This window comes from Chiloscyllium plagiosum, chromosome 10 (genome assembly GCF_004010195.1).
Source record: "Chiloscyllium plagiosum isolate BGI_BamShark_2017 chromosome 10, ASM401019v2, whole genome shotgun sequence".
In the NCBI taxonomy this organism is placed as follows: Eukaryota; Metazoa; Chordata; class Chondrichthyes; order Orectolobiformes; family Hemiscylliidae; genus Chiloscyllium; species Chiloscyllium plagiosum.
In genome coordinates, this window is record NC_057719.1 from 5444015 (window position 1) to 5471004 (window position 26990).

General features: G+C 42.2%; 2 protein-coding genes across 6 annotated transcripts in view; one reads left to right on the top strand and one right to left on the bottom strand.

Moving 5' to 3' along the window:
• dglucy (D-glutamate cyclase) overlaps window positions 1-13702 on the bottom strand; it is a 123253-nt gene extending 109551 nt beyond the window's left edge. Inside the window, exon 1 of the mRNA XM_043696938.1 lies at window positions 13582-13702. The gene's annotated coding sequence lies outside the window, so the exon portion shown is untranslated. The remainder of the gene's footprint in view (window positions 1-13581) is intronic.
• A 353-nt stretch (window positions 13703-14055) lies between these two features.
• rps6ka5 (ribosomal protein S6 kinase, polypeptide 5) overlaps window positions 14056-26990 on the top strand; it is a 222500-nt gene continuing 209565 nt past the window's right edge. For 2 of the 5 annotated variants that reach the window (XM_043696941.1, XM_043696946.1), the window contains exon 1: window positions 14056-14186. In XM_043696941.1, coding sequence (XP_043552876.1) covers window positions 14129-14186 — 58 coding nt within the window. In that variant the 5' untranslated portion in view covers window positions 14056-14128. The remainder of the gene's footprint in view (window positions 14187-26990) is intronic. The other 3 variants (XM_043696943.1, XM_043696944.1, XM_043696942.1) reach the window with 2 other exon arrangements.

Sequence of the window (26990 nt, forward strand, 5' to 3'; positions counted from 1 at the left end):
GTAAGTTTGCAGGCCAAAACTGGTGGCATAATAGACAGTGAAGAAGGGTTTTCTAAGATTACAAAGGGATCATAATTAAATGGGTCAATGGGCTGAAAAGTGGAGTTCAATTTAGACAAATGTGAGGTATTGCATTTTGGAACAACAAACAAGGGTAGGGCTTTTACAATTAATGGGAGGGCCTTGAGTAGAGTTGTAGAAGAGAGACCTGGGGTGCAGGCACATAATTCTTTGAAGTTTGTGTCACATATGGACAGGTGAGGGGTAATCATTCATATCCTATATAAGTTTCCTCCCACAGTCCAAAGATGTGTGGGTTAGTCATGGGAAATACAGGATTACAGGGATAGGGAGGGTCTGTGTATGATGTGAGGGTTGGTGTGGACTCAAATGGCCTCCTTCTATACTGTAGGGCTTCTATGAATAAAATAAAATGAAGTATGACTGGATGCTCCCTATAATAATATGCAAGAAATTACTTAGAAGTACCTTGGGTCCTATCATTTTTATACCTCTGAGGTTAATGATTACAAGCTGGCCTAAAACCACAAGCATGAATCAGAACCAAAAGCTTTTGTCTTAGAAGGCACTTTACCATTTTTATTTGGTTACTTCAAGACACTATTATTTTATATTTAAGGTATCTAGACTAAACAAACCAGGCCAATGCAAGGCATCTCCAAGGTTGAAAATATTCAAAGAGAAGGTGGAACAAGCTAGAGATAGCGGTTTTGTGATGGTGAGTATGTGCATTGCTGTCAGAGGTGAGAAGGACCAAGAAAAATACTGATAAGAGGGACGATCTGCTGATGTCTGTTTCCGAAGTGAACAGCACATATCAGGGGAACTCGCAGGCAAATTCCCCATGATTTTCCAATCAACTACAATTAACAAGCTTTTTGGACAGAGCAGTTAGCTCATTGTCTTCATATGTGAAAGTGACCTAGCAACTCATCAGCATATTTTCCTGGACACCAGAGACATTCTTCGTCACACCCCCATCCTTTGCTGTATTATTCCAAGGTGCAGCAAACTGGGTGGTGTGAGAATGAGAGGTCAGGCTACTTGAAAATTTCAATGTCTTAGGCAGTCTGTGGAACCTGCATACAATGGATTAAAATAGCTTTGTGCTTGTAACAGGAGTGAAAATGTGTTGCTGGAAAAGCGCAGTAGGAAGGCGGTGCTGAGTTCAATGGATTTGACTGAGACAAGGTGGGGGGAGGGGAAATGAGGAAACTGGAGAAATCTGAGTTCATCCCTTGTGTTTGGAGGGTTCCCAGGCAGAAGATGAGGCGCTCTTCCTCCAACCGTCGTGTTGCCATGATCTGGCGATGGAGGAGTCCAAGGACTTGCATGTCCTTGGTGGAGTGGGAGGGGGAGTTAAAGTGTTGGGCTCATTTCCCCTCCCCACACCTTGTCTCAGTCAAATCCCTCGAACTCAGCACCGCCTTCCTAACCTGCAATCATCTTCCTGGCCTCTCCGCCCCCACCCCACTCCGGCCTATCACCCTCACCTTGACCTCCCTCCACCTATCGCATTTCCAAAGCCCCTCCCCCAAGTCCCTCCTCCCTACCTTTTATCTTAGCCTGCTGGACACACTTTCCTCATTCCTGAAGAAGGGCTTATGCCCGAAACGTCGATTCTCCTGTTCCTTGGACGCTGCCTGACCTGCTGCACTTTTGCAGCAACACATTTTCAGCTCTGATCTCCAGCATCTGCAGCCCTCACTTTCTCCTTGTAACAGGAGTGTAAACTACATATTATGTTAGGGAATATTAGGCAAATGTATCTTCACAAATAAGGAGCATAATGGAAAGAGCAAATGATTCAGCCTGTCAGTCAATTGTACTAATGGCAAAAACATAACTGAAAGATTTTAAGAAAGCAATACAAGTACAGTAACATGACAACTGGAAGAGATTGAGTAGACATGAGTTTTTTTAAAATTAATTGTGTTTAGTTTTGTGAAGGTGGAGGATGTTAATTGGGGGTTCACCTGTGCTCCTAAAATTGATAGTATTGTTGGCTTTAGTGGTGTATGCTTATGATATGTAACTGTAAATGCTTATACAAGTGTGAAAGGAGTGGTTCTAATCCTATATGTCAGGAACTGTCTTTCTGCAATGTAACGTATTTTGCTGATTCTACATTAGTATTTTGTTGACAACTGTATATATCACTGATATTCTATGATTTATGGGAAGCATATATGGAATGTAGTGATCAGAGATAAAACTGCTTTAAATTAAGGGGGGGTAGATATAGGACAGATGTTAGGGGTAGGTTCTTCACTCAGCGAGTCGTTTCTATGATTTATGGGAAGCATATATGGAATGTAGTGATCAGAGATAAAACTGATATTAGGGATGTGAGTGAATCACTGCATTACAACCTCAAATAGAAATGACAGCTAATGAAAGGCAGCTCACATATATAATTAAAAATTCACAATGTAAGGATCACTGTCTATCACTTTCGTGTTACAGAATGTGGTAAGCAGAACTAAGCTTTTTTAACATTTTATTTCCCTTTTCTTTCACTACCTGTCAGCCTATCTTCAGCTGTCTCTACATCCCTTAATTTTCTGCAACTTGTTGAAAAAACTGCAAACCTGAGACTTAATGTAATTTTTTAAAATTATCATTTATTTGAGGTGCAATGGATCGTGTCCCTGTCTCTGAGCCAGAAGCTCCAGTTAAGTCCCACTCCAGCACTTGATGGTCAAGGAATGTGTTCATGAAATAGCCAAGGAGGTTAAGTATCATTCTGAGAGACCTTCTAAGATAAGCCAATGACTGCTAGGAGTGGGAGGGGTTCCTGGTCAGTCACTACATCACTTTACATTGCTCCAGATTACATCATACATGTAAAAAGTGTACGCTGTTACAGTAATTTAGACTCTTTGTAGTTGGATCTGTTGGCTGGTCAGCATGGATTAGTTTGGTGCCAACAAGATGGGGTTTGATCACCATTCCAGCAGGGATGGGTTTGACTCATATTTCCTTGCCCTACACATATTGGAGATTGTGGTGCTGCGGGTCAGCCCTTGAGCATGAACTAAAGAAGGAGGTCATTTATTTGTTTCATTACATTATTTGGAGATAAGGGCATCAAATATATGTCTTTGATAGCATTTTTAACAACTCTGATTAGGGATGTATAACTAAGATTTGTTTGAATGCTATTTCTACACCAAAATGAAAAGGATACTTGGTTACCTAGTGTCATAAAATAGGGGGGGAACAGAAAGTGCCCATCTTTAATAGGGATTTAATGATTAGAAAACAAAGCTGCAAAAAGTAAATTTATTAAATCACATAATATCATTGCCCAAGTATATTCCAGTATGCTAGTCTTTGTGGTGTCAAGTGAAACCTCAAATGTACTGGTGAATGCTCATGGAAGATGGGCAGGCAGCAGTGATACTTCCTCCCCATCTTGCCTCCCCACTGTGGGCCTACAACCTGCAATCTGTTGGATAATTTCTGATTGACTTTCTTAGGGCTTTTTTAAAGACACTGCCATATTAGCAATGAAGCAGGCTATCAGCTGTTGTCTGTAGGCCTTTCCAGATCATAAACTTTGATAAACTCTGAAAAATGTCAGCCCACGTTATGGCTCTTTTCTCATTAAAACTTAGTCAATTTTGTTTTTCTTCCACTTCTGAACTTTAAACACAGAAAATGTGATGGTTTTGACTGTAATCCAAGTGTAGAGGTCACAGAGATGAAAGTTTAAAGGGAAATGCTATCAGCAAGTCGTTTTGGTTAAATTCTACAACTTCCTTTCTACTTTCACCTATGAGAGCACCATTTTTAAAATCATTCACAGCATGTGGTCTTCACCATCTGGACCAGCTTTTATTGCCCATCCCTAATTGCCCTTGCAAAGATGGTAGTGAGTTCCCTTCCTAAACAACCGCAGTCCATTTGATGTAGATATGCCCACAATGCAGTTACTGATGGAGGTGCAGGAATTTGACCCACAAACGCTAAAGGAACAAAGAGATATTTCCAAGAAAGGATGAATAGTGGATTGGAGTGGAACTTGCAGGTGGTGGTGTTTCCATTATGTGCTGCTCATTTCTTCTACAAATTTGTCTTGAGTTTGGAAGGTGCTATCGGAGGAGCCTTGGTGAATCTTTTGGGGTCCTTTCAGAGTTGACAGGACTAAGTTTGTCATTGCTCTTTCTGTTGCCTAGCTCAATGCTTGGTAGTTCATCTAGTTTTTTTTTAAATGAGATTTTCTAGTGATTTTGATACAACCTTGTAGCTTGTGACATTCCTGACAGCAGTTATTGTTTTGGATCTGGAGTCATATCCAGGGTCAGACCAGATAAGGATCATAGGTTTTCTTCCTAAAGGGTATCAGAGCACAAGATTTTGTTTTCAAAAATGGTTTCATGCTTATAATTAGGTTTTAGTTCCAGATTTGTTTTGTTTTAAAAATTAAGATTTACCATTTGTTGTAATGGGATTCAAACCAAGTCCCCAGGACATTAGCTGGTCTCTGGATTACTAGTCCAGTTACAATGTCCATACATCATAATAACCTCTTTTCTCAACCAGACTGCTACATCAAGATAATGATCCATCACCACCTTCTTAAACAGAAAAAAAATGCCCACCTAAGAATTAATAAAAAATGGGAATAAACAATAAAATATACTTAACTGAAAGTTTTGCATTCCTGTTTGCCACAACTGGTTACATTACTGTTTGGTTACTGGAAGTCATAGATTCATAGAATTGAATGAATTATTGCATTTTACAGTGAATAACACAGTAAAATACAATGAAAATCTTCAAATGTCACCACAAATCGACACTATTTTAAACAATTTAAAGGATAAAAGGAGAAAAATAGATATAACTTTCTTTCTTTGATTTGCCATCTTGCCATAAGTCCTGAGCTGGCTCATCAATGACACCTGCACTTCCTCCACTGCCTGCGCTGGACCCATCAATGTAAGAGTTACCACCCTTTAGGCGCCATCTCTTCAATGCTGGGCCCACCTTCCACTGTCAGGTCCCATGTTGAACCCACACTTGCCCTGAAACCAAATATCCTCGGCTCCAGGCCTACCACACCAGGAGCTGCTGCTGCTGCCTTGTCGATTACCAGGAACTCCTGCTCCGGACTTGCCATGAACGCAATCAGGAGTCCCTGCTGTCGCCTCAATGATCCAAGGTGTCCCTGCTCCACATATACCATACTGCTGCCACCATCTCAAGTCTCTGGCTCCTCTGCCAAGCCAGGCCACTACCTTGCCAGGAGTTCCAAGCTGGCCACCTTCCTCTGAGATGCCACCTTGGCAGAGCTGCCTTCTTGAAAGGTCTGCTGCGCCACTGTCTCCAATTGCTGGAGGTGCTTTGCTGCTGCTGTTGCCATCCCCAAATGCCGGGAGGACATCCTTGCTGCTGCTGCCACCACCTCCAATTATTGGGAAGAACTGTATCGACTACTGCCTCTGCCTCTGACCACTGGGAGGATGCTACGACTCTGCACATGTCCCACACTTGCTGCCGTCCCAATGCTGTTGATTAACCCACTGCAAAAGGCTTTTAAAAAAAAAGAAAAATGACCAGAAAAATGAAAGAAGAAAAAAGAAAAAGAGCACTCAGGAGTGGATGAGCCCCAGGCTTATGCGTCCGCACGCAACCCTTCTACTTTGCCGGCATCCTGACATCCACCTTCTCCAGGCAAGAGTCATATAGCACAGAAACAGACCCTTTGGTCCAACTAGCCCATGCCAACCAAATTTCCCCAACTAAACTAGTTCAATTTGTCTGCATTTGGCCCATAGACTTTGTGATGATGTTGTAGCTTTACGAAGTTATTTTGTTTTGCGGTTTTTGAAGAGAGTTTTTAAGACAGAGATACTAAGCTGTCTCGTTGGAAAGTCAGTAAACAGCTTGTAAGGCCTTGGTTTTTTTTTAAGTTGGAGCAATACAAGCATCCTGAAATGATATGCTCATGCTCCACAGAACTAGGAATTTTAGATTTAGCTTTCAGCAGTTGCTGTTGGAGTCTTGGGGTCTTCTCTCATTTACAGCCAAAAGCTGGAGGTTCTCTGCCTGTTACAGGAGTCACACGTGAGACAACATGTTTTCTGAATTTCCCTTTGCCAAGGGTGTGTACATAGGATGTTACTATATTGAAATAGTTAATTAGTAAAGTTACTGCATCTATTATTCTGTTAAGTTTTGCAATAAATTTATTCCAAGTTCTCTTTGTTTTGTTGTATTTTAACTGTAATGTTTGAATAAATTGTGTTTGCTTAATGTCAAATAATCTGACCAATCAAATTCCAACTGGAACACAGCACCTCACATTTATCTTTAAAATAAGGAAAAATTAGGGTCTAGGCTACATTCTTAATATATTTTGAGGGGGTCTGGTCCGGTCCATAACATATTCTAAACATTTCCTATTCATGTACCTGACAAAATACCTTTTGACTGTTGCAACTAACACTTCCTCTGGCAGTTTGTTTCATATACAAACCAACTTCTGTGTGAAAAAGTTGTCCTTTACGTCCCTTTCAAATCCTTTGATTTGAATATTTGTCATGACAACTTAAATAAAGGTTGGCATATTTTGGATTATTCATTCATTCATTAAAAAAGACTATATTTTCAAGGTAAAATGTTAATAATGAAAAAGTACTGATCTTACACGTTACACTTTACATGGTTACAAGAGTACAACACAAAAGGGTTTTGCCTTAAAAAATGCATTTTTACAGTGGGTGAAATATCCTTTGACTTGTCCAGCTTAAGAGTGAGAATTACTAGAAATATGGCGCAAACATCAAAAGTTATAGCAAATGGGTGTTAGGAATTCCTCTTCAATAGAAATTCATCTGCGTAAAAACATAGGAAAGTATGTATGTGCACATTAGTGTGTGTATATAACAGTGTATTTTTGTGAATGTGTATATGTACATGTTAGCAGAAATAAGCAGTCTTTAGAAATGCACCATAATTGGAAAACACTTATAAATTTTCCGTTCTTCTGCAAAGTTGTTTTCTTGTTTGATCAGCCAACTGTTTGACCCATATCGAAAACCACTACCACATTTCCATATCTCTTATCTAGGCTACTGAGAACCATCCAAACATATGGTTTGTGTCTGTTCAATATGGCAGGTGGGGGGCAGTTTAGTTGGCTGGACAGCTGGTTTTGTGATGCACAGTAACACCAACAACATGGGTTCAATCCCTCTGCCCCACCATCTCAACCGCACCCCTCACCTGAAGCAGTGTGATCCACATATTAAACTACTACCAGTCATCTCTTGCTAATGACAGAACAGCCCTATAGTCCTCTGGTGACTTTATCTTACCTTCAATATGTATTGCACATTCTCCCTCCACATCCAAAAGTAACCAAGTCTAGATGCAGGGCTTGTTTAGAGACTCACATGTATGTAAGGAGTGGACCTGGGGTTTAACTATTGAAATTTAGATAGCATACTTAAGTAGATTACTGCTTTCTATTCTGACCATCTAGCCAATGAGTTCTTTAGCCTTCAGGTGTTATCTGGAGCAAAATGAAAGAAAAAAGACAAACCTGTAGTCCTGTAGTGTCTTTCAAGATCTCAGGACATCACATAACCAACTAAGTACTTTGCAAACTCTTGTAATGGTGAAACGTAGCTATCAATTTGGTAAATAGCAATGAGCAATAACCTGTTTTAAAGTGGTGTTAGTTGAGGGATACAAATTTGTCAAGATATTAAAGAATATACTTGTGGTCAACAGGATAATATAAAGGGGTCATTTCCATTGTCCAGAGTGGGCAGACATAGCCTTGGTTTAACATTTAATCTTAAAGAAAGCACCACAAATAATACAGATTCTTCTCATTAATAAATTGGAGAATCAACTTGCTCAGCAACAGTGTGCACCATCTACAAGATACTTTGCAGAAATTTAACAAGGCTCTTTAGATAGTTCCTTCCAAACCGACAGTTACTTTCATCTGGAAGGACAGGAGCAGCAGATACATGTAAACATGTATCATGTACATGTAAACATGTACCTTCAAGTTCCCATTTAAGTCATACTTACTTGGAATTATATTGCTGTTTCTTCACTGTCACTGAGTCAAAATTTGGTTCTCTCTCCCTAGTGGCATTGTGGGTTCACCTACAATACACAGACAGCAGAGGTTCAAGAAGGCAGCTCACTATCACCTTCTCAAGGGCAAACTAGGAATGGGCAATAAATATTCACCCAGCCAGCGTTGCCCACATCTCATAAATGAATTTTAAAAACCCTAGATTTTAAGCTCCATTTTCATGAATGGGACATTAAACTGACAATCATCTAACTCAAAGATGAAAGTGCACTGAAACATGTCTGACAGCTTCTCTCCAGTGACTCTTTCACAATCCCACCTTCCATTTGTGATCCTGGTAATTTATCAACGCTGTCCTTGAGCTTAGCAAACTTACTTGGTTTGGCTGTCAGATTATTGAGTCATATTTACAAACATATCTCTGTAACACATTTAACCATCTGATGTGACTGTTGACAAGGAGGAAGTGTTTAAGGTTTTCAGTGATTTTTCGTTCATAACAGAAAACTCAATCTCACAATAAATCAAACACTTATTAGACTATGGAGTTGGTAACAGAAGCCATGAATCTGCAAAACAATGACATATACAATTTTGAATTGCATTACAGAGCCTTGATTAGTGCCTCAACCAATAGGATATATTTCTGACAACGCAGCATCTGACAATGCATTGGAAAGTCAGATTAGACTTTTCTGCTCAAGATTTTGGAATAGGATTTGAAACCAATAATTAATTTTAGACCAAGCAGGTAACCTCTAATTGGCCAGGGCTTAGCATTTGGAATGCAGCAAGGAACGGAACATAACAATTTCTGAATGAAAAAGATAATGTATGTCCAAGTTCTTTTGCTTAGATAGTACAGGGTCCTATTGTGAGAATTTGTAGCCTCTGACATGCAAATAAAATACATTGTAAGTCGGACTGACAATCTTAAATTAGTTTCCAGTATAAATGAAAGCACAGTCTATTATTTAGTAAATGGTGTCCAAAATGAGAATCACATCTAGTGCTCAACAGTATATGTGTTTTCAACAGAAGACTATAGCACTTACACTCCTGTCCAGCATGACATGTGCGGAGAAAGACATGGAAGATATAGAATGTGGGGAAATAGATGGTAACATCTTGAAAAATGTCCATATTACAGAGGAGGAGATGTTATACGTCTTAAAACACATAAAAGTGAATAAATCCCCAGGACTTGATCAGGTGTACCCTGGAACTCTGTGGGAAGCTAGGGAAGTGATTGATAGGCCCCTTGTCGAGATATTTGTATCAGCAACAGTCAAAGGTGAGGTGCCAGAAGACTGGAGATCGGATAGCGTGGTACCACTATTTAAGAAGTGTGGTAAGGAAAAGCCAGGAAACTAGACCAGTGAGCCTGACATCATTGGTGGGCAATTTGTTGGAGGGAATCCTGAGTGACAGGATTTAAATACATTTGGAAAGGCAAGGACTGATTAGGGATAGTCAGCACAACTTTGCGCATGGGAAATCATGTCTCACAAACTTGACTGAGTTTTTTTGAAGAAGTAACAAAGAGGATTGATGAGGGCGGAGCAGTGGATGTGATAATATATGGATTTTGGTAACACGTTCATAAGATTCCTCATGGTAGACTGGTTAGCAAGGTTAGATCTCATTGAATACAGGGCAAATTAGCCATTTGGAAATAAAACTGGCTTGAAGGTAAAAGACAGAGGCTGGTGGTGGAGGGTGGCTTTTCAGATTGGAGGACTGTGACCAGTGGTGTGCCACAAGGATTGGTGCTGGGTCCACTGCTTTTTGTCATTCATATAAATGATTTAGGTGTGAGCATAGGAGGTATAGTGAGTAAGTTTGCAGATGAAACCAAAATTGGAGGTGTAGTGGACAGCGAAGAAGAAGGTTACCTCAAATATACAATGGGATTTTGATCAGATGGGCCAATGGGCTGTGGAGAGGCAGATGGAGTTCAATTTAGATAAATATTAGGTGCTGCATTTTGGAAAAGCAAATCAGAGTGGGTCTAATACATGTAATGGTAAAGTCCTGGGGAGTGTTGCTGAACAAAGAGACCTTGGAGTGTAGGTTCATAGTTCCTTGAAAGTGGAGTTGCAGGTAGATAGGATAGTGAAGACGGTCTTTGGTATACTTTCCTTTATTGGACATAGCATTGAATACAGAAGTTGGGAGGTCATGTAGCTGCTGTTAAGTCACATATGGAATACTGCATGCAAATCTGGTCTCCCTTCTATCGGAAAGATGTTGTGAAACTTGAAAGAGTTCAGAAAAAATTTACAAGGATTTTGCCAAGGTTGGAGGATTTCAGGTACAGGGAGAGGCTGAATAGGCTGTTTCTCTGGAATGTCAAAGGCTGAGTGGTGACCTGATAGAGGTTTATAAAATCATAAGGGGCATGGTTTGGGAAAATAGATAAGTTCTTTTCCCTGGTGTAGGGGAGTCCAGAAGTAGAGGGCATAGGTTTAGGGTGAGAGGGGAAAAAATTAAAAGGGACCTAAGGGGCAATTTTTTCATGCAGAGGGTGGTGCATGTATGGAATGAGCTGGCAGAGGAAGTGGTGGAGGCAGGGACAATTACAATATTTAAAAAGCATCTGGATGGGTATATGAATAGGAAGGGTTTCGAAGGATATGGACCAAGTGCTGACAAATGGGATTAGATTGGGTTAGGATACCTGGTCAGCACGGACGAGTTGGACTGAAGGGTCTGTTTCCGGGCTGTACATCTCTATGACTCTATGGCATGTCGACAAAAAAGTTGCACATAAATTGTACCTAGAGGGCATGGAGACTGACCACCTTCGTAGCAATTCTTATGGCAACATTGTGACCAATCCAGGTCTACCTGTCTTGTCTGAGGTTAATCACCTAAGATTCTCAGTTGAGAAGAAAGTGAGGTCTGCAGATGCTGGAGATCAGAGATGGAAATGCGTTGCTGGAAAAGCACAGCAGGTCAGGCAGCATCTAGGGAACAGGAGAATCGACGTTTCGGGCATTAGCCCTTCAGAAGGGCTAATGCCCAAAACGTCGATTCTCCTGTTCCCTAGATGCTGCCTGACCTGCTGCGCTTTTCCAGCAACGCATTTCCATCTAAGATTCTCAGTTAACAGATCCACCTTTCTCCTCAGCTAAAAATTCCCCTTGTAAGCCAGTCTGATCCATTTCCCTCATTTCTGCCCCCAAAACTTTCTCTTCGCATCCACAATAATGGTAGGGTCCCCCTCGTCCTCACTTTCCACTGCATCAGCATCTGAAGGATCATAAGCCATAATTTCTGCTATCTTCAGTGGGATGCCACCATTGGACACATGTTCACCTCCCTTGCCAGCATTCCACAGAGACAGTTGTTTCCGGGACATCCTGGTCCTTACTTCCTCAACTCCCAATACCACCCCAAACCACCTTCACGTGCAGATGCGAAATGTGAAACACTTCGCCATTTACTTCCTCCCTCCTCACCATCTGAGGTGAAGTGGGAGATGGCACAGGGCAGGGTGACAATAGGCACACGGACACACAAGATGGCACTGAGCCATAAGTTGTCCACTTGACACACAAGACGACTGCCTGACCACAATATGGAGAGAGACAGCAGAGCAAACACAGATACTGCCTGGGCCACAAGGATGCCAGCACATTGCCCTCACAACCTAGTTGATTAGTTTAAGGTGGGCGGGGGGGAGAATACACATGAATAGCATATATTGCCTGCTGAAGTGTCTGGGTCCAGCCAACACTTTTGATAGAAATGCTAACTGCTTGATACAGACTCAATGCAAAGCGCTAATAGCTGCAGTAATCATCCTTCTCAGGAAGAGCGATTAGTACCCATTACCACAGTAATGGACTTCCGCGCACACATTGAAATTGACAATGTCTGCACTGAAATTTATAAGGACCGCGCTGACATTAACAAAGGCTGTGTTGGAACTGACAATGACTGCACCAATACTATCAACGATTCTGCAGTGTTTACAATCAACAAACTATGTTACAAAGACCATAACCTCATCACTGACCTATTATATTACAAAACGTGCAAAAGTATCTTGACATGTGCTCTGGGTGGAGAGAGGACTCGCAGCTGGCCACTGTGCTGTTAGTGTCTCTCTCTCTCTCCTCTGAACTCCAGTATTTCAATATACAATAAACCCTGTCTTTGAACCCAGACTCTGACTCAGAGGCTGGTGATTTTCCCCACAACAGAGGCTCCAGACACACACTCCAGATGAAGCAGCAATTTACCTGCACACCCATTCAATCTAGTCTACTATATTCATTGCTCACAATGTGGTCTCCTCGTCACTGGGGAAAGTAACCACAGGCTGGTGTCCACTTTGCAGAACACCTACATTCTGTCCGCAAAAATGATGCTGAGCTTCCAGTTAAACAGCAACTTTAACACACTGTGTTTCTTGGCCGACAGTTCTGTCCTACACCGGCTGCAGTGCTCCAGCAAAGCTTAGCAAAAGCTGGAAGAACAGCACCTTATTTTCCGTTTGGAGACCCTGCACCCTGTCAAACTCAATAATTATAGTTCCTGAACATCATTTTCCATGTGCTTTACCTAACCCCACATTCTAGGCACTATCATCACATGGGCTGCTTTCAGCACAGCCAGCCTGACTCACTGACCTCATTAATAGCTTGTCTTTCTGCCTGGCTTACCATTATCCATCCATTCATTTGCCTAACTGTCTTTATCTTCCTCTGCACTTACTGCTTATTCATTTTTACCTCCCTCGTATTCAGCATATATACCTCTCCTAACCTACTACTAATTCTGAAGAAGAGTCATTAGACTTGAAAGGTTAGCTTTTTTTCCCCCCACAGATACTGTTGGGTTTCTTCAGCAATTTCTGTCTTTATTAAGAGATTTTGCTGCATCTCCATACCAACCAGGGTCCGATCCAACAGCATCCTCATTTCATGCTATATCAGTTAGTTGTGCCTTCTTTTAAAACTTGCTGTGTCCCAGTCTTGGTGAGTGCAAGATAAACCTTCAACTTCACATTGCTTTAAAATAAAATGTGTGAGCTCTGTTCTATCAAATAATTGCTTGGTCACCGAGTCTCTACCATACAGAAAGGCAGTCATCCCGTCTGGACAGCAGCTTTTGCATTCCCCCCTTTTCTCATAGAATCCCCAATGTGAAAAGAGGCCCTTTGGTCCAACAAGTCCATACCGACCCTCTGAAGAGTATCCCACCCAAACCCACTCCCCACTACCCTATTACTCTACATTTACACCGACCCCCCGGGTCCTCAAAAAAACTCGCCTGGAAGATAGCATTTTTGACAGGGCTGCATTCCCCCTTTCTTCCTTGGACTCGAGTTGCCAACCTTTTTGGTATTTATCCCAACACTAACGTCCACTCTCCTTTCAGACGTCAGTTATGGAGGTGCTGGGAGGAGTAGGGAAGATTTAGGAATCACTGTCGCACCCTCCCCCCTGTAAAATAGTGCCTTTTTAAATAGAGGATGGTCGCACCTCCGAATTCTGCGCCTTCGTCAAAAGAGCGGCGGACAACACTGAGGTAACCTTCACGCGCTCATGCAGCGCGAAAGAGGACAGCTCCGTACTAACCAACCTACCAACCGACCAACCGAACCTGATGGCCGGAACTGACGCCCCTTCCCGCCTGCCGGAGGCGGGGTCAGAGTGATCGACATCGCCAAAGAACAAATGGTGGCGCAGAAATAGGAAGACACACCCACGTAGGGTTTGACAGCCAGCCAATGAGGGGCCCGTGTGGGCAGGGTATATCTCCATCTGTCATGTTTGGTTGAGGAATAAGTGTTGGGGGGTGGGAGGAGTGGGAGAGAGTAGTAGTAACAGTCAGTGGGAGGGGAGATTGCTGTCTTGTGTGGAGATTATTTAAAAAAAACAGAAAATCTCTCTCCATGTATGTTAACAACATTTAAAGAGGACACCGTGGGGGTGGGTGGGGGGGGAATAGCTTCGTATTTAACAACTAGTTTTTAAAAAAAAAATAATAAAAGGTGCTAGGAGTTTGTGGGAGATTTTTGTTTGAAATATGGAAGAAGGGTCCAGTGAAGGTGACATGTTTACAGTTGAGCACGAGCTGAAGAACGGTAAGAGCGCGAGCCCGAACCCGGGTGCGAGTACTCGTAGCCGGGCTGGGGGTGGGGGGAGAAGCGCGATCCCGTGGTCGTGAAGAAGATGGGGGTGGGAGGATCGGTTTGGGGATTTGGAGATGTGGGGGGCGGAGGTGAAAGCGCGATCCCGCTGCCCTGAAAGGGGTGTAAGGCCAATAGGGGGAGCGCGATCGAGTTGGGAGCGCGGGGCCCCTTCGGTCGTCGCCACTCTTGTGTATTCCTCCCACCTTCCCCCCCCCCCCCCCCCATCAACCCCATTCATGTTTCGAGCGCGATCCCGGCAGCGTCAGCCTGATCTGGATGCGCGCTCCCTGGTCTGCCTCTGCATTTCCCCCCGCCCCCCATAACAGGATTGAAATCCAGAGCATTGCACCCCCGTGCATCATAGGATTGGCGGTTTAGAAAATAATATTAATGGTGGCAAGTGCAACTGTGGTGACCCAGTGCATTCAATATTCCACACATCCCTTCTGCAGTGGACACAGAAGTTTGCCAATGCAAACATAATTTGCATCGTTTGAAATGAATGCGGTCTGGGACGCTTGCTTGAAAATAAATTGAAATTTATTTGCTTTGCAATTGATGGGTGAATGTTTCAATTTAGGTCGCCGTTTTAAGGCTGAAACTGTGACCTGTATTGAATGCCACTGCTGCACTTTGGACAATTGTATATGTTATTTTTGTCCGTTTAAAAATAATGTTTGCAACTGTGGGTTTGTTGTGAACCTTCAGTTGCAATTTGGTCTTCTCTGTCTCAGATGCTCAGTTGCATTAAAAGTCGTGGGAACTGTCCTGCGCAGGAGTATTCTGCTAATGCTTTTCTATTTGGGTAATCTTTCCGGGGGTGGAGAAGGAAAATACGCAGTTGTTCTTACTACTGGGATTAATAATTATGGATCTCAAAGGTATTTGCAAATTTTTACTGCACCCCCTGCGCTCCCCAGTTGGACTTCTTGTTGCTGTTGTGTGGAGTTATCAACCGTGTTCGATTTACAGCCTGCTAATGCACGCTTTCTGGCAACTAACGAATATGTTTATTTTTGGTGATAGAATGTATGTTCATGCGATCTATCTATATATGTTGCATGCCTAAGAATTATGTTAGATGTCCTTTATTAACTTTATTATGAAACGATATCACGTTTTTAAAAGAAAACTAGGTGAACAGATTTTTTTGTGGGAACAGATGAACTCAATACGCATCTGCAAGAGGACCGATATTTTATCATCAGCTATCTGAAAGGCCTTATATATTCCCGTTTGTCGCAGTTAAAACTGGTTTCTTTTTGGAAGAGAAAACCTATTGCATTTTAGCAAAGCTGTAAAATAAGTGGGAGGGTACGAGAGTTAGACTGAACAGTGATGGACACGATGTAGTAGAAGTTAACACCTCCAGTGATGCCATGCATTAGACCAGGCCCAGTTATCTCACACTTTTACATTATTATTATTTTTGTTGGCCAAAAATATACTCTTATAGTGTATTCCGATTTCTTTGAGTGTCACACTTCATTGTTATGTTTCGTAGGACTTTGCTATGAAAGCCTTTTTATTGCGATCTGTGCATGATCTTTGAGACATTCCATAAATTTACAGCCAATGAAATACAATCGAAGTATAGCAACTTTTGCAGTTTAAGAAACACAATTGATGTTAAACAACAATGCCTCTCAGTAACCAATAATGGCACTCCTATGCTTTGAAATATTGGATATGTATAGGCTCTATGAGAATGTTCCACTCAAAGTAGAGTTGTGGGATTTTTTAACTTAAGGATAGGTAAGGTCTCACTCTAATGTCTCATCCAAAAAATTTTATGTCTGACAGAATAGAAATGTCAGTCCAGATTTTGCGTTGATTTTGGCTTGAACCTATGACCTTTAATTGAAAGTGAATATACCACATTAGTACTAAGCAGATTTTGAAGGCATGGAATATCAGTTGTGAAACAAAAAAGATGTATCATTTGTTTTGGGAATTGTAGTGAGTTGATGCTGAGGCACAATGGCCCATAATTTAATGTAAAAACAGCAAGAACAAAGTGTGGGACAAGAGCTTTCAACCACAAGTTTATTTCTATCCAGATTAAACATGAGTGATGCTTTACGTTATGCTACCTGACACAGGATGTCAGTATTTTTGCCACCCTTCATCCTTCTGACAATCTCATAAAACATTAGTAAATTCAAAGAAGCATGTTAGTGGTTAGCAACTATACACACTTTATCAAATCTTTAAGCATAATCATAGTTATTGAACAAGTATTACGCTAATCTTTTGTGATGCTAAAAAGTTGCTCTTCAGTTTTGAATTTGTTATGTAATATTGAGGTCTTGTGGTGCAATAAGTAGTATTTTGATTTAATTTGTTATTATAGTCACGTGTACTGAGATACAGTGAAAAGTATTGGTTTGCATGCTATCCAGACAAATCATACCTTACATAAGTACATCAGGGTATTAGAACATAATGCAGAAGAATATAGCTACAGAGAAGATACAGAGAAAGATGAAATCTAATGTATGAGAGGTCCATTCATAAGTCTCATATAACAGCAGGGAAGAAGCTGTTCTTAAATCTATTGGTATATGTTTTCAAACTTTTGTACCTTTTGCCCAATGGAAGAGGGAGGAAGAGAGTATAATCGCGATGGGAGTGATCTTTGATTATGTTGGCTGCTTTCCTGAGGCAGCCTGAAGTGTAGATGGAGTCAATGGAAAAAAAACTGGTTTTCATGATGGACTGGGGTGTGTTCACAGCTCTGTTACTTTTTGCGGTTTAGGGCAGTGCAGTTGCCAAACCAAGTTGTGATGCATCTGGATAGGATGCTTTCTATGGTGCATGAATTAAAATTGGAAAGAGTCATTGTGGACATGTCAACTTTCTGAGGAAGTAGCAGTGCTGATATGGCCTCTTGACTGCAGCATGGACGTGGATGGACTAAGACAGATTGTTGGTGATATTTACTGCAAGAAACTTGAAGCTCTTGATCATCTCCACCACTTGTCATTGATACAGAAAAGCAGTGTACTGAAGTCAATGACTGGATCCATCATTTTGCTGACACGGAGGGAGAAATTGTTTTCTTTAAATCATGCCACTAAGCTGTCTGTCCATATCTTTCATGTATTCTGTCTTGTTTGAGATCTGATTTACTACAGTGGTGTCATCAGCAAATTTGTAAATGGAGTTAGACTTGAATTTGGCCACACAGTCGTGAGTGTATAAGGAGTATCTTAAGGGGCTGAGTATGTGGGGCACTGATGTTGAGGATTATTATGGAGGAGGTGTTATCGCTATCCTTACTGATTGTGGCTTGCAGGTCAGGAATCCATGCCTCTGAGTGAGAATCTCTGGTTTCAAGTACTACCTCAGGAGTTGATGCCAAGAGAGGTGCTTTCAGAATGTGGCCAAATAGGATAATTATCAACCTGAAAATCCTTACAATACAATGGCAACCAAGAGAGATTCCTTATGAGCTATATAATGAAAATAAGGTTGTAATTTCTGCCTTCACTGTCCACAGACTATAACATGCATGCAAAAGTCCATGTCGCCACAGCAACTGGGAGTCCTGGAATAAAATGTTATGACATCACTAGCATGTAGTAATAAGACATAAGATATAGGAGAAGAAGTAGGACATTCACCCAATCTAGTTGGCTTCACCATTCAATGAGATAAGAGCTGATCTATAATCCTAAAATTCACTTTCCTCCTTTCTCATAACCCTTGATTCCCATGCTGATTTAAACTCTATCTTGATGTTGAATTTTCTTAATGACCCAGCCTCGACAGTCCCCTGCAGTAAAACATTCCACAGAATCACTACCCTCTGTGAGAAAAAAAAGTCCTCATCTCCATCTTAAATATGCAATCCCTTATTCTGAGATTGTGCCTTCTGGTTCTCGACTATCCCACGGGAGAAACAGCCTTTCCACATCAACTCAAGTCCCCTAAGGATCTTGTATGTTTCTATAAGGTCACCTCTCATTATTCCATATTCCAATGGGCACAGGCCTACCTTATGCTGTCTCCTCATATGACTGGACATCCATATCTGACCCCAGCTGAGTGATCCTTCTCTGGACTACCTCCAATGCTAGTGTATCTTTCCTCAGATAAAGGGCCCATAGCTAGTACCTTTATTGTTCCAGCTTTGATCTGATTGGTGCTTTCTGTAGTTTTAGTAAAATCTCCTCCCTATCATCATACTCCATTCAGTTTGGAATGCTAACCATCGTTCCATTTGACTTTCTTATTACCGCTGAACTTGAATGCTAGATGTTTGTGATTCTTGGATGAAGACTTCCAAATCCAAATCTGCAATCATTCTCCTTTAAATCATATTCATCTCCTCTATTCTTCCCACCAAAGTGCATAACCTTGCATTTTTCTACATTGCATTCCATCTACCGAGTTGTTGTTCAGTCTCTTAATGTGTCGGTATTCCTCCACAGACTCTTTCTACTTGCCTTCTCACCTATTTCTGTGTCATTTGCAAACTTGCTATGGTACATTCTCTTTGCTTACCCAAGTCATTAATATTTAGAATCATAGAGTCATACAGCACAGAAACAATCCCTTCGGTCCAACTTGTTCATGTGTATGGAACGAGCTGCCAGAGGAGGCGGGTACAATTACAACATTGAAAAGGCATTGGGATGGATATATGAATTGGAAAGGTTTAGAGGGATACAGGCCAGGTGCTGTCAAATGGGACTAGATGGGATATCTGGTCCACGCAGGCAAATTGGATATGTTGTAAATAATTTTGACCGCAGCACTGGTGCACCAGTAGTTGCAGGCAACCATCCTGAAAATGTCCTCCTTATCTCAACTCTCTGTCTAGTATTAGTGAGCCAATCCTCACTCCATACCAATAAGTTACCATCATCATCATGGGCTCTTATTAAGTAGCCTAATGTGTACTACCTCATTTAACAATGTCTGAAGATCCATATATGTTACATCCACTGCTTCCCCTTTATCTATCCTTTTTTACCATCTCAAAGAACTCTATTAATTTGTCAGGGATAATTCCCTTCAAGAGGCCATGCTAATTCTGTTTAAATGCGCTGCTATGACTTTCATGACAATAAACTCTAACATTTTCCCAATCAGCTGTTAAGCTAACTGACCTAGAGTTACCTGCTTTTGTCTTCTTCACTTTTTAAATAAAGATGTTACATTGGCTGTTTTCCAATCCTCTGGGACTTTTCCAAAACCTAAGAATTTCGAGAATATTATGTTTGGTATATCCACCATCTCTGTAGCTACCTCCTTTAATCTTTGAGGATGCATTCTATCAAGTACAAGGACTTATCATCGAACATAGAACATGACAGTGTTGAACAGGCCCTTTGGCCATCGATGTTGCGCTGACCTGTGAAACCAATCCAAAGCCCTAACCTACACTATTCCTTTATCATCCGTACATTTATCCAGTGATCATCTCAATGCCCTTAATGTTGGTGAATCCACTACTGTAGGAGGCAGGGCATTCCACACCCTGACTACTTGCTGAGTAAAGAACCTACCTCTGACATCTGTCTTATATCTATCACCTCTCAATTTAAAGCTGTGTCCTCTTGTGCTAGTCATCACTATAGGGTCCACCCTATTTAATTCTCTGATCATCTTGTATGCCTCTAAGTCACCTCTTAACCTTCTTCTCTCTAACAAAGACAGCCTCAAGTCCCTCAGCCTTTCCTCATAAGACCTTCCCTCCATACCAGGCAACATTCTGGTAAATATCCTCTGCAACCTTTCCAATACTTCCACATCCTCCTTATAATGCGGCGATCAGAACTGCACGCAAAACTCCAAGTATGGCCACACCTGGGTTTTGTACAGCTGCAACATGACCTCATCACTCCAAAATTCAATGCCTCTACCAATAAAAGCTAATACAATGTACGCCTGCTTAACAAGCCTATCAACCTGAGTGGCAACTTTCAGGAATGTATGTACATGGACATCGAGATTTTTCTGTTCATCCACACTACCAATCACCTGATGAAGGAGTAGTGCTTCGAAAGCTAGTGCTTCCAATATAAAACTGTTGCACAATAACCTGGTGTTTTGTGATTTTTAACTTTGTACACCCCAGTCCAACACCGGCACCTCCAAATCAAGGATCTTACCATTAGTCCAGTATTCTGTATTCGTGTTACTCCTTCCAAAGTGAATCACCTCACACTTCTCTGCATTAAACTCAGCACAGCTCTGCAGCTTATCTATGTACCTGTGTAACTTGTGACATCCTTCCGCACTGTCCACAACTCCATCGACCTTAGTGTCATCTGCAAATTTACTAACCCATCCACTAAGCCCTCATCCAGGTCATTTAGAAAAATTATAAACAGCAGTGGCCCCAAAACAGATCCTTGCCGTACATCACTAGTAACTGAACTGAAGGATGAACATTTCCCATCAACCACCATCCTCTGTCTTCTTACAGCTAGTCAATTCCTGATCCAAATCGCTACATCACTTAATCCCATGCCTCTGTATTTTGTGCAATAGCCTACCTTGAGGAACCTTATCAAATACTTTACTCAAATCACACCACATCAACAACTTTACCCTCATCCACCTGTTTGGTCACCTTCTCAAAGAACTCAATAAGGTTTGTGAGGCACAACCTACCCTTCACAAAACTGTGTTGACTATCCCTAATCAAATTATTTCTTATTAGATGATTATAAATCCTATCTCATATAATCCTTTCCAAAACTTTGCCCACAATCGAAGTAATACTCACAGGTCTATAATTACCAGGGTTGTCTCTACTCCCCTTTTTGAACAAGGTGACTACATTTGCTATCCTCCAGTCTTCTGGCACTATTCCTGTAGACAATGATGACGTAAAGACCAAAGCCAAAAGCTCTGCAATCTCTTCCCTAGCTTCCCAGAGAATCCTAGGATAAATCCCATCCGGCCCACAGGACTTATCACACTTTGCAGAATTGCTAACACCTCCTCCTTATGAACCTCAATCCAATCTAGTCTAATATATTGTATCTCAGTTTTCTCCTCGACAACATTATTTTTTTTAGTGTGAATAGTAACGAAAAATATTCATTTAGCGCCTCTCCTATCTCTTCGGACTTCACATATAACTTCCGACTATTGTCCTTGATTGGCCCTAATCTTATCCTAGTCATTCCTTTATTCCTAACATACCTATAGAAAACTTTATGGCTCTTCTTCGCTCTCACTTTAGTCCTTCCTAGCTAACATGTAACTCTCAAGTGCCCTAACTGAGCCTTCACATCTCATCTTTAAGTCTGCTTCTTCCTCTTGACAAGTTTCAACATCTTTAGTAAACCACTGTTCCCTCGCTCGACCATTTCGTCCCTGCCTGACTAGTACATACTTATCAAGGACACACAGTAGTTGTTCCTTGAACATGCTCCAAATTTCAATTGTACCCATTCTCTGCAGTTTCCTTCCCCATCCAATGCATCTTAAATCTCGCTGAAACACATCATAATTGCCTTTTCCCCAGCTGTGGCTCTTGCCCTGCACTATATATCTATCCCTTTCCATTGCTAAAGTAAATGTAACCAAATTGTGGTCACTATCAACAACGTGCTCACCTACCTCCAAATCTAACACCTGGCCTGGTTCATTACCCAGTACCAAATCCAATGTGCCCTCGCCTCCTGTTGGCCTATCTACATAATATGTCAGGAAACCCTCCTGCACACATTGGACAAAAACTGACCCATCTAAAGTTCATGAACTATAGCGTTTCCAGTCAATATTTGGAAAGTTAAAGATCCCCATAACAACTATCCTCTTACTTTTGCTTCTATCCCGAATCATCTTTGCATCTACAGCTCTGGAACTCTTTAGAGGCCTACAGAAACTTCCCAACAGGGTGACCTTTCCTGTTTCTAGCCTCAGCCCACACTACCTCCATAGACGATCCTCATCAAACGTTCTTTCTGCCACCGCAGTACTATTCTTGACTAACAATGCCACACCTCCTCATCTTTTGAATTGAAATGAATTTATTGTCAAGTGTACCGAGGCGCAATGAAAAGCTTTGTCTTGTGAGCAATACAGGCAGATCACATAGTTAAGTAGCATAGATAAGTAAATAATAAGTTAGCAGCAGCAAAAACAAAAAACAGGTACAGGCGAATGTTAAGAGTTTGAGTCCATTCAGTATTCTAACAACAGTCGGATAGAAACTGTTTCGAAACCGGCTGGTGTGTGTGTGTTCAGGCTTCTATACTTCTCCCTGATGATAGAGGTTGTCAAAAAGCATTGCCAGGGTGGGATGGATCTTTGAGAATGCTGGAGGCCTTTCCTTGACAGCGGGTCTGGTAGATGGTTTCTATAGATAGGAAGTTGATCTTTGTGATTGTCCGGGCCGAGTTCACCACTCTCTGTAACTGTCTCTGATCTTGAATGGTACAGTTGCCATACCAGGTAATGATACATCCAGACAGAATACTCTCAATGGCACACCTATAAAAGTTGGCAAGGGTATTCATTGTCATGCCAAACTTCCTCAGCTGCATGAGGAAGAAGAGACGTTGTTGGGCCTTTGCATCCACATGAAGAGTCCAAGAAAGCTCGTTGTGGCTGACCACTCCAGGAGCTTGACACTGTCCACTCATTCCACCTCTGTGCTGTTAATGTGTAGGGGGGGCATGAGTAATATCTTGCCAAAAGTCAATAATGAGTTCTTTGGTTTTGCCGGCATTGAGAGCTAGGTTGTTCTCAATGCACCATTTTTCCAGGTCTTTCACCTCCCGTGTGATGTCTGTTTCGTCGCCATCTGAGATTCAACTGACTATGGTGGTGTCATCAGCAAACTTGTAAATGGCATTAGTGTGGTATTTGGCCACACAGTCATGAGTATACAGTGAGTACAGTTGGGGGCTGAGTACGCACCCCTGGGGGACTCCAGTGAGGATGAAATATTCTCCTCAATCTTCACTGATTGTGGCCTGTGGGTCAGGAAACATTAAAGTCCAGTTGCAGAGAGTGGGGCTTAGTCTGAGATCAGTAAGTTTAGTAATCCGTCTCAAGGGGATAATAGTATTGAAGGCTGAACTGCAGTCAATGAGTAGGATTTTTACATAGCTATTCTTGTCTCAAGATGTTCTAGGGAGGAGTGGAAGGGCAAGTGATATGGCACCCGACGTGGATCTGTTGGTCCAATATGCAAATTTGAGTGGGTCAAGTTTAGTAGGGAGGCTGGAGTTGATTAATGCCATGACCAATCTTTCAAAGCACTTCATGACCACCGAAGTTAGGGCCACTGGACGGTAGTCATTGAGACATGTTGCATGAGCCTTCTTAGGCACAGGGATGATGCTGGCCCTCTTGAAACAGGCAAGGACAGTGGCCTGCTGCAGGGAGAGGTTGAAGGTGTCCGAGAAGACCTCTGCCAGTTGAATCTGCGCATGCTCTGAGTGCACGGCCTGGTACTCCGTCTGGTCCCATCGCTTTCCTTGGATTCACATGAAAGAAAACTGATCTGCCCTCTGATGCAGTGACTGTTGGGATAGGTTCGTCAGGACTTGTCAGAATAGGTGTTACCTCTCCGCTGAAATTCTGCTCAAAGCGAAAATCGAAGGTGTTGAGACAATGTGGGAGGGATGTGTCATTGTCTGCTATCTTGCACTGTCTCTTTTTTGAACATGTGATGTCATTCAGTCCTTGCCAGTGTCGCCGGGTGTCTGTCTGGGTCTCTAGTTTGGATCGGTATTGGTCCTTGGCTGTCTTAATGGCTCTGTGAAGGTCATACTTGGATTCCTTATATTTGAGTGGGTCTGCTGATCTGAAGACCTCACGCCTGGCTTTTAGCAGGTTCTGTCTGTTCTGATTCATCCAGGAGTTCCTGTGGGAACACACAGATTGACTTCCTCAGTATGCAGTCCTCCACACACTTGCTGATAAAGTCTGTGACGGTGGTGGTGTACTTGTCCAAGGTACCTGCAGACTGTTTGAACATAGCCCAATCAGCTGATTCCAGACAGCCTCGGGGTTGATCCTCTGCCTCTTCCAACCAGCACTGGACCTGTATCCGCGAGGGGGTCTCCTGCTTGAGCTTTTGGCCTGTAAGCCAGGAGAAGAAGCACAGCATTGTGGTTGGATTTTCTGAAATGAGGGTAGTGTAGGTGGTGCAGCAGTGGTCTAAAATGTTCAGGCCCCTGGTGGGGCAGGTAATGTTCTGGTGGTACTTGGGCAATACCTTTCTTAGATAGGCCTGATTGAAGTCACCAGTTACAATAAACAGGGCTTGGGGTGTTCCATCTCCAGGGTGTTGGTGGTGGTGTACAGCACATCCAGAGCTTCCTCAACATTTGCTTGTGGCGGAATGTACACAGTAGTTGGTATAGCAGCGGTAAATTCCCATGGTAGATAGAAGGGGTGGCCTTTGATGGTGAGGAATTCAGGGTTTGGGGAGCAATGGCTGCCCAGGGTTGCAATGTCCATGCACTACAAGTTATTGATTAAAAAGGAAACCCCTCTAACCTTTGTCTTACCTGAAGATACTGTATGGTCCATACGATGGATAGAAAAACCATCAGCTTGAAGTGCGCAGTCGGGAATGGACCACTTTCCCTGATCTTACTGAAACATCTAAACCCTAGAACCTGCAGCAAGCATTCCTGTCTCTACTCTATCTATGTCTCCAAACTTGCCACAACATTGAAGTCCCAGGTACCAACCCATGCTGCAAGTTCACCCACCTTAGGCTGGATGCTCCTGGCTTTGAAGCTTTTATCTATAAAACCTTCCTGCCTACCGGTACACTCCTGTGACCTTAAACCCTTATTCATGACTTCACATTTCTCAACCTTCTGTTCACTGGAGCTACAATTCAAGTTTCCACCCCCCTGCTGAATTAGCTTAAATCCTCCCGAAGAGCATTAGCAAATTTTTCCCCCAGGGTATTAGTACTCCTCTGGTTCAGTGTAGACCATCCCGTTTGTAGAGGTCCCATCCACCTCAGAGTTAACCCCAGTTATCCAGGTATCTGAATTCCTCCCTCCTGTACCATCCCTGTAGCCACGTGTTCAACTGCTGTCTCTCCCTATTCCTCATCTTGCTCTCATGTGGCATGGATAACAAACCACAGATAAAACTCTGTTTGTTCTAGCTCTAAGCTTCCACCCTAGCTTCCTGAATTTCTGCCTTACATCCCCATCCCTTTTCCTGCCTATGTTGTTGGTGCCTATATGGACCATGACTTGGGGCTGCTCCCCCTCCCCTTTTAAGGATCCCAAAAACACTATCCGAGACATCATGGACCCTGGTACCTGGGAGGCAACACACCAACCGCGAGTCTCTTTTGTTCCCACAGAACCTCCAAACTGTCTCCTTCACAATGGAGTCCCCAGTAACTAATGCTGTATTCCTCTTCCCCCATTCCCTTCTCAGCAACTGGGACGGTCTCTGTGCCAGAGACCTGTATACATGGCTTGTCCCTGGTAATTCATTCCTCCCAGCAACATCCAAAATGGTACACTTGTTATGTAGGGGAATGGTCACAGGGATCCCAGCACTGACTGCTTCTTACCCCTTCTAACAGTCATCCAAGCATCTTCATTTCTGGGAGTAACTAACTCCCTGTAGCTTTCATCTATAACACTCTCTGCCTCCCGAAGGATCCTGAGTTCATCCAGTTCCAGTTCCAGCTCCAGTTCCCAAACTCGGTTTTTAAGGTGCTGGTATAGGAATGCAGGTTTACTCAGCTGGGACACTAATGATGTCCCTCACCTCAAACATCCCACAGGAGGAACATTGCACTGCCATCCCTGCTTAGTTCCCTTACTAAAAAATGAAAGTATTTTGTTAGTTTTCCTAGCACTTTTTCTGTAGTCGTAGTTACTTGTATTTCCTCTCCTCCTTTTCCCCCTTGAATATTTAGTAATTTTGGAAAGTGTCTTCTATTATTAAGACTGACTCAAAACATTTGTTCAACCCCCCCCCCCCCCCCCCCACCATTTTCTGGTTCCCCACTATTTCTTGCCCAGCCTAATTTTCTAAGGACTTAGTTTCACTTTGGCGTCTCTAAACATTTTTTAATTTAAGGAAGCTCTTGCTGCCTACCTTGATATTATTTGCAAGTCTACCCTGGAAGTTTATTTTCTCCCTCTTTATGATTTTATTAGTTATCTTCTGTTACTTTTAAGATGTTCCCAATCTGTAAGAATAGTCGGGTAGTTATGGTAAGGGATTTTAACTTTCCAAACATAGACTAGACTGCCATAGTGTTATAGGTTTAGATGGAGAGGAATTTCTTAAGTGCATACAAGACAATTTTCTGATTCACTATGTGGATGTATCTACTAGAGAAGGTGCAAAACTTGACCTACTTTTGGGAAATAAGGCAGGGTAGGTGACTGAGATGTCAGTGGGGGAGCACTTTGGGGCCAGCGACCATAATTATATTCGTTTTAAAATCGTGATGGAAAAGGATAGACCAGATCTAAAAGTTGAAGTTCTAAATTGGAGAAAGGCCAATTTTGACGATATTAGGCAAGAACTTTCGAAATCTGATTGGAGGCAGATGTCCGCAGGTAAAGGGATAGCTGGAAAATGGGAAGCCTTCAGAAATGAGGTAACAAGAATCCAGAGAAAGTATATTCCTGTTAGGGTGAAAGGGAAGGCTGGTAGGTATAGGGAATGCTGGATGACTAAAGAAATTGAGGGTTTTGTTAAGAGAAAGAAGGAAGCATATGTCAGGTATAGACTGGATAGATCGAGTGAATCCTTAGAGTATAAAGGAAGTAGGAGTATACTTAA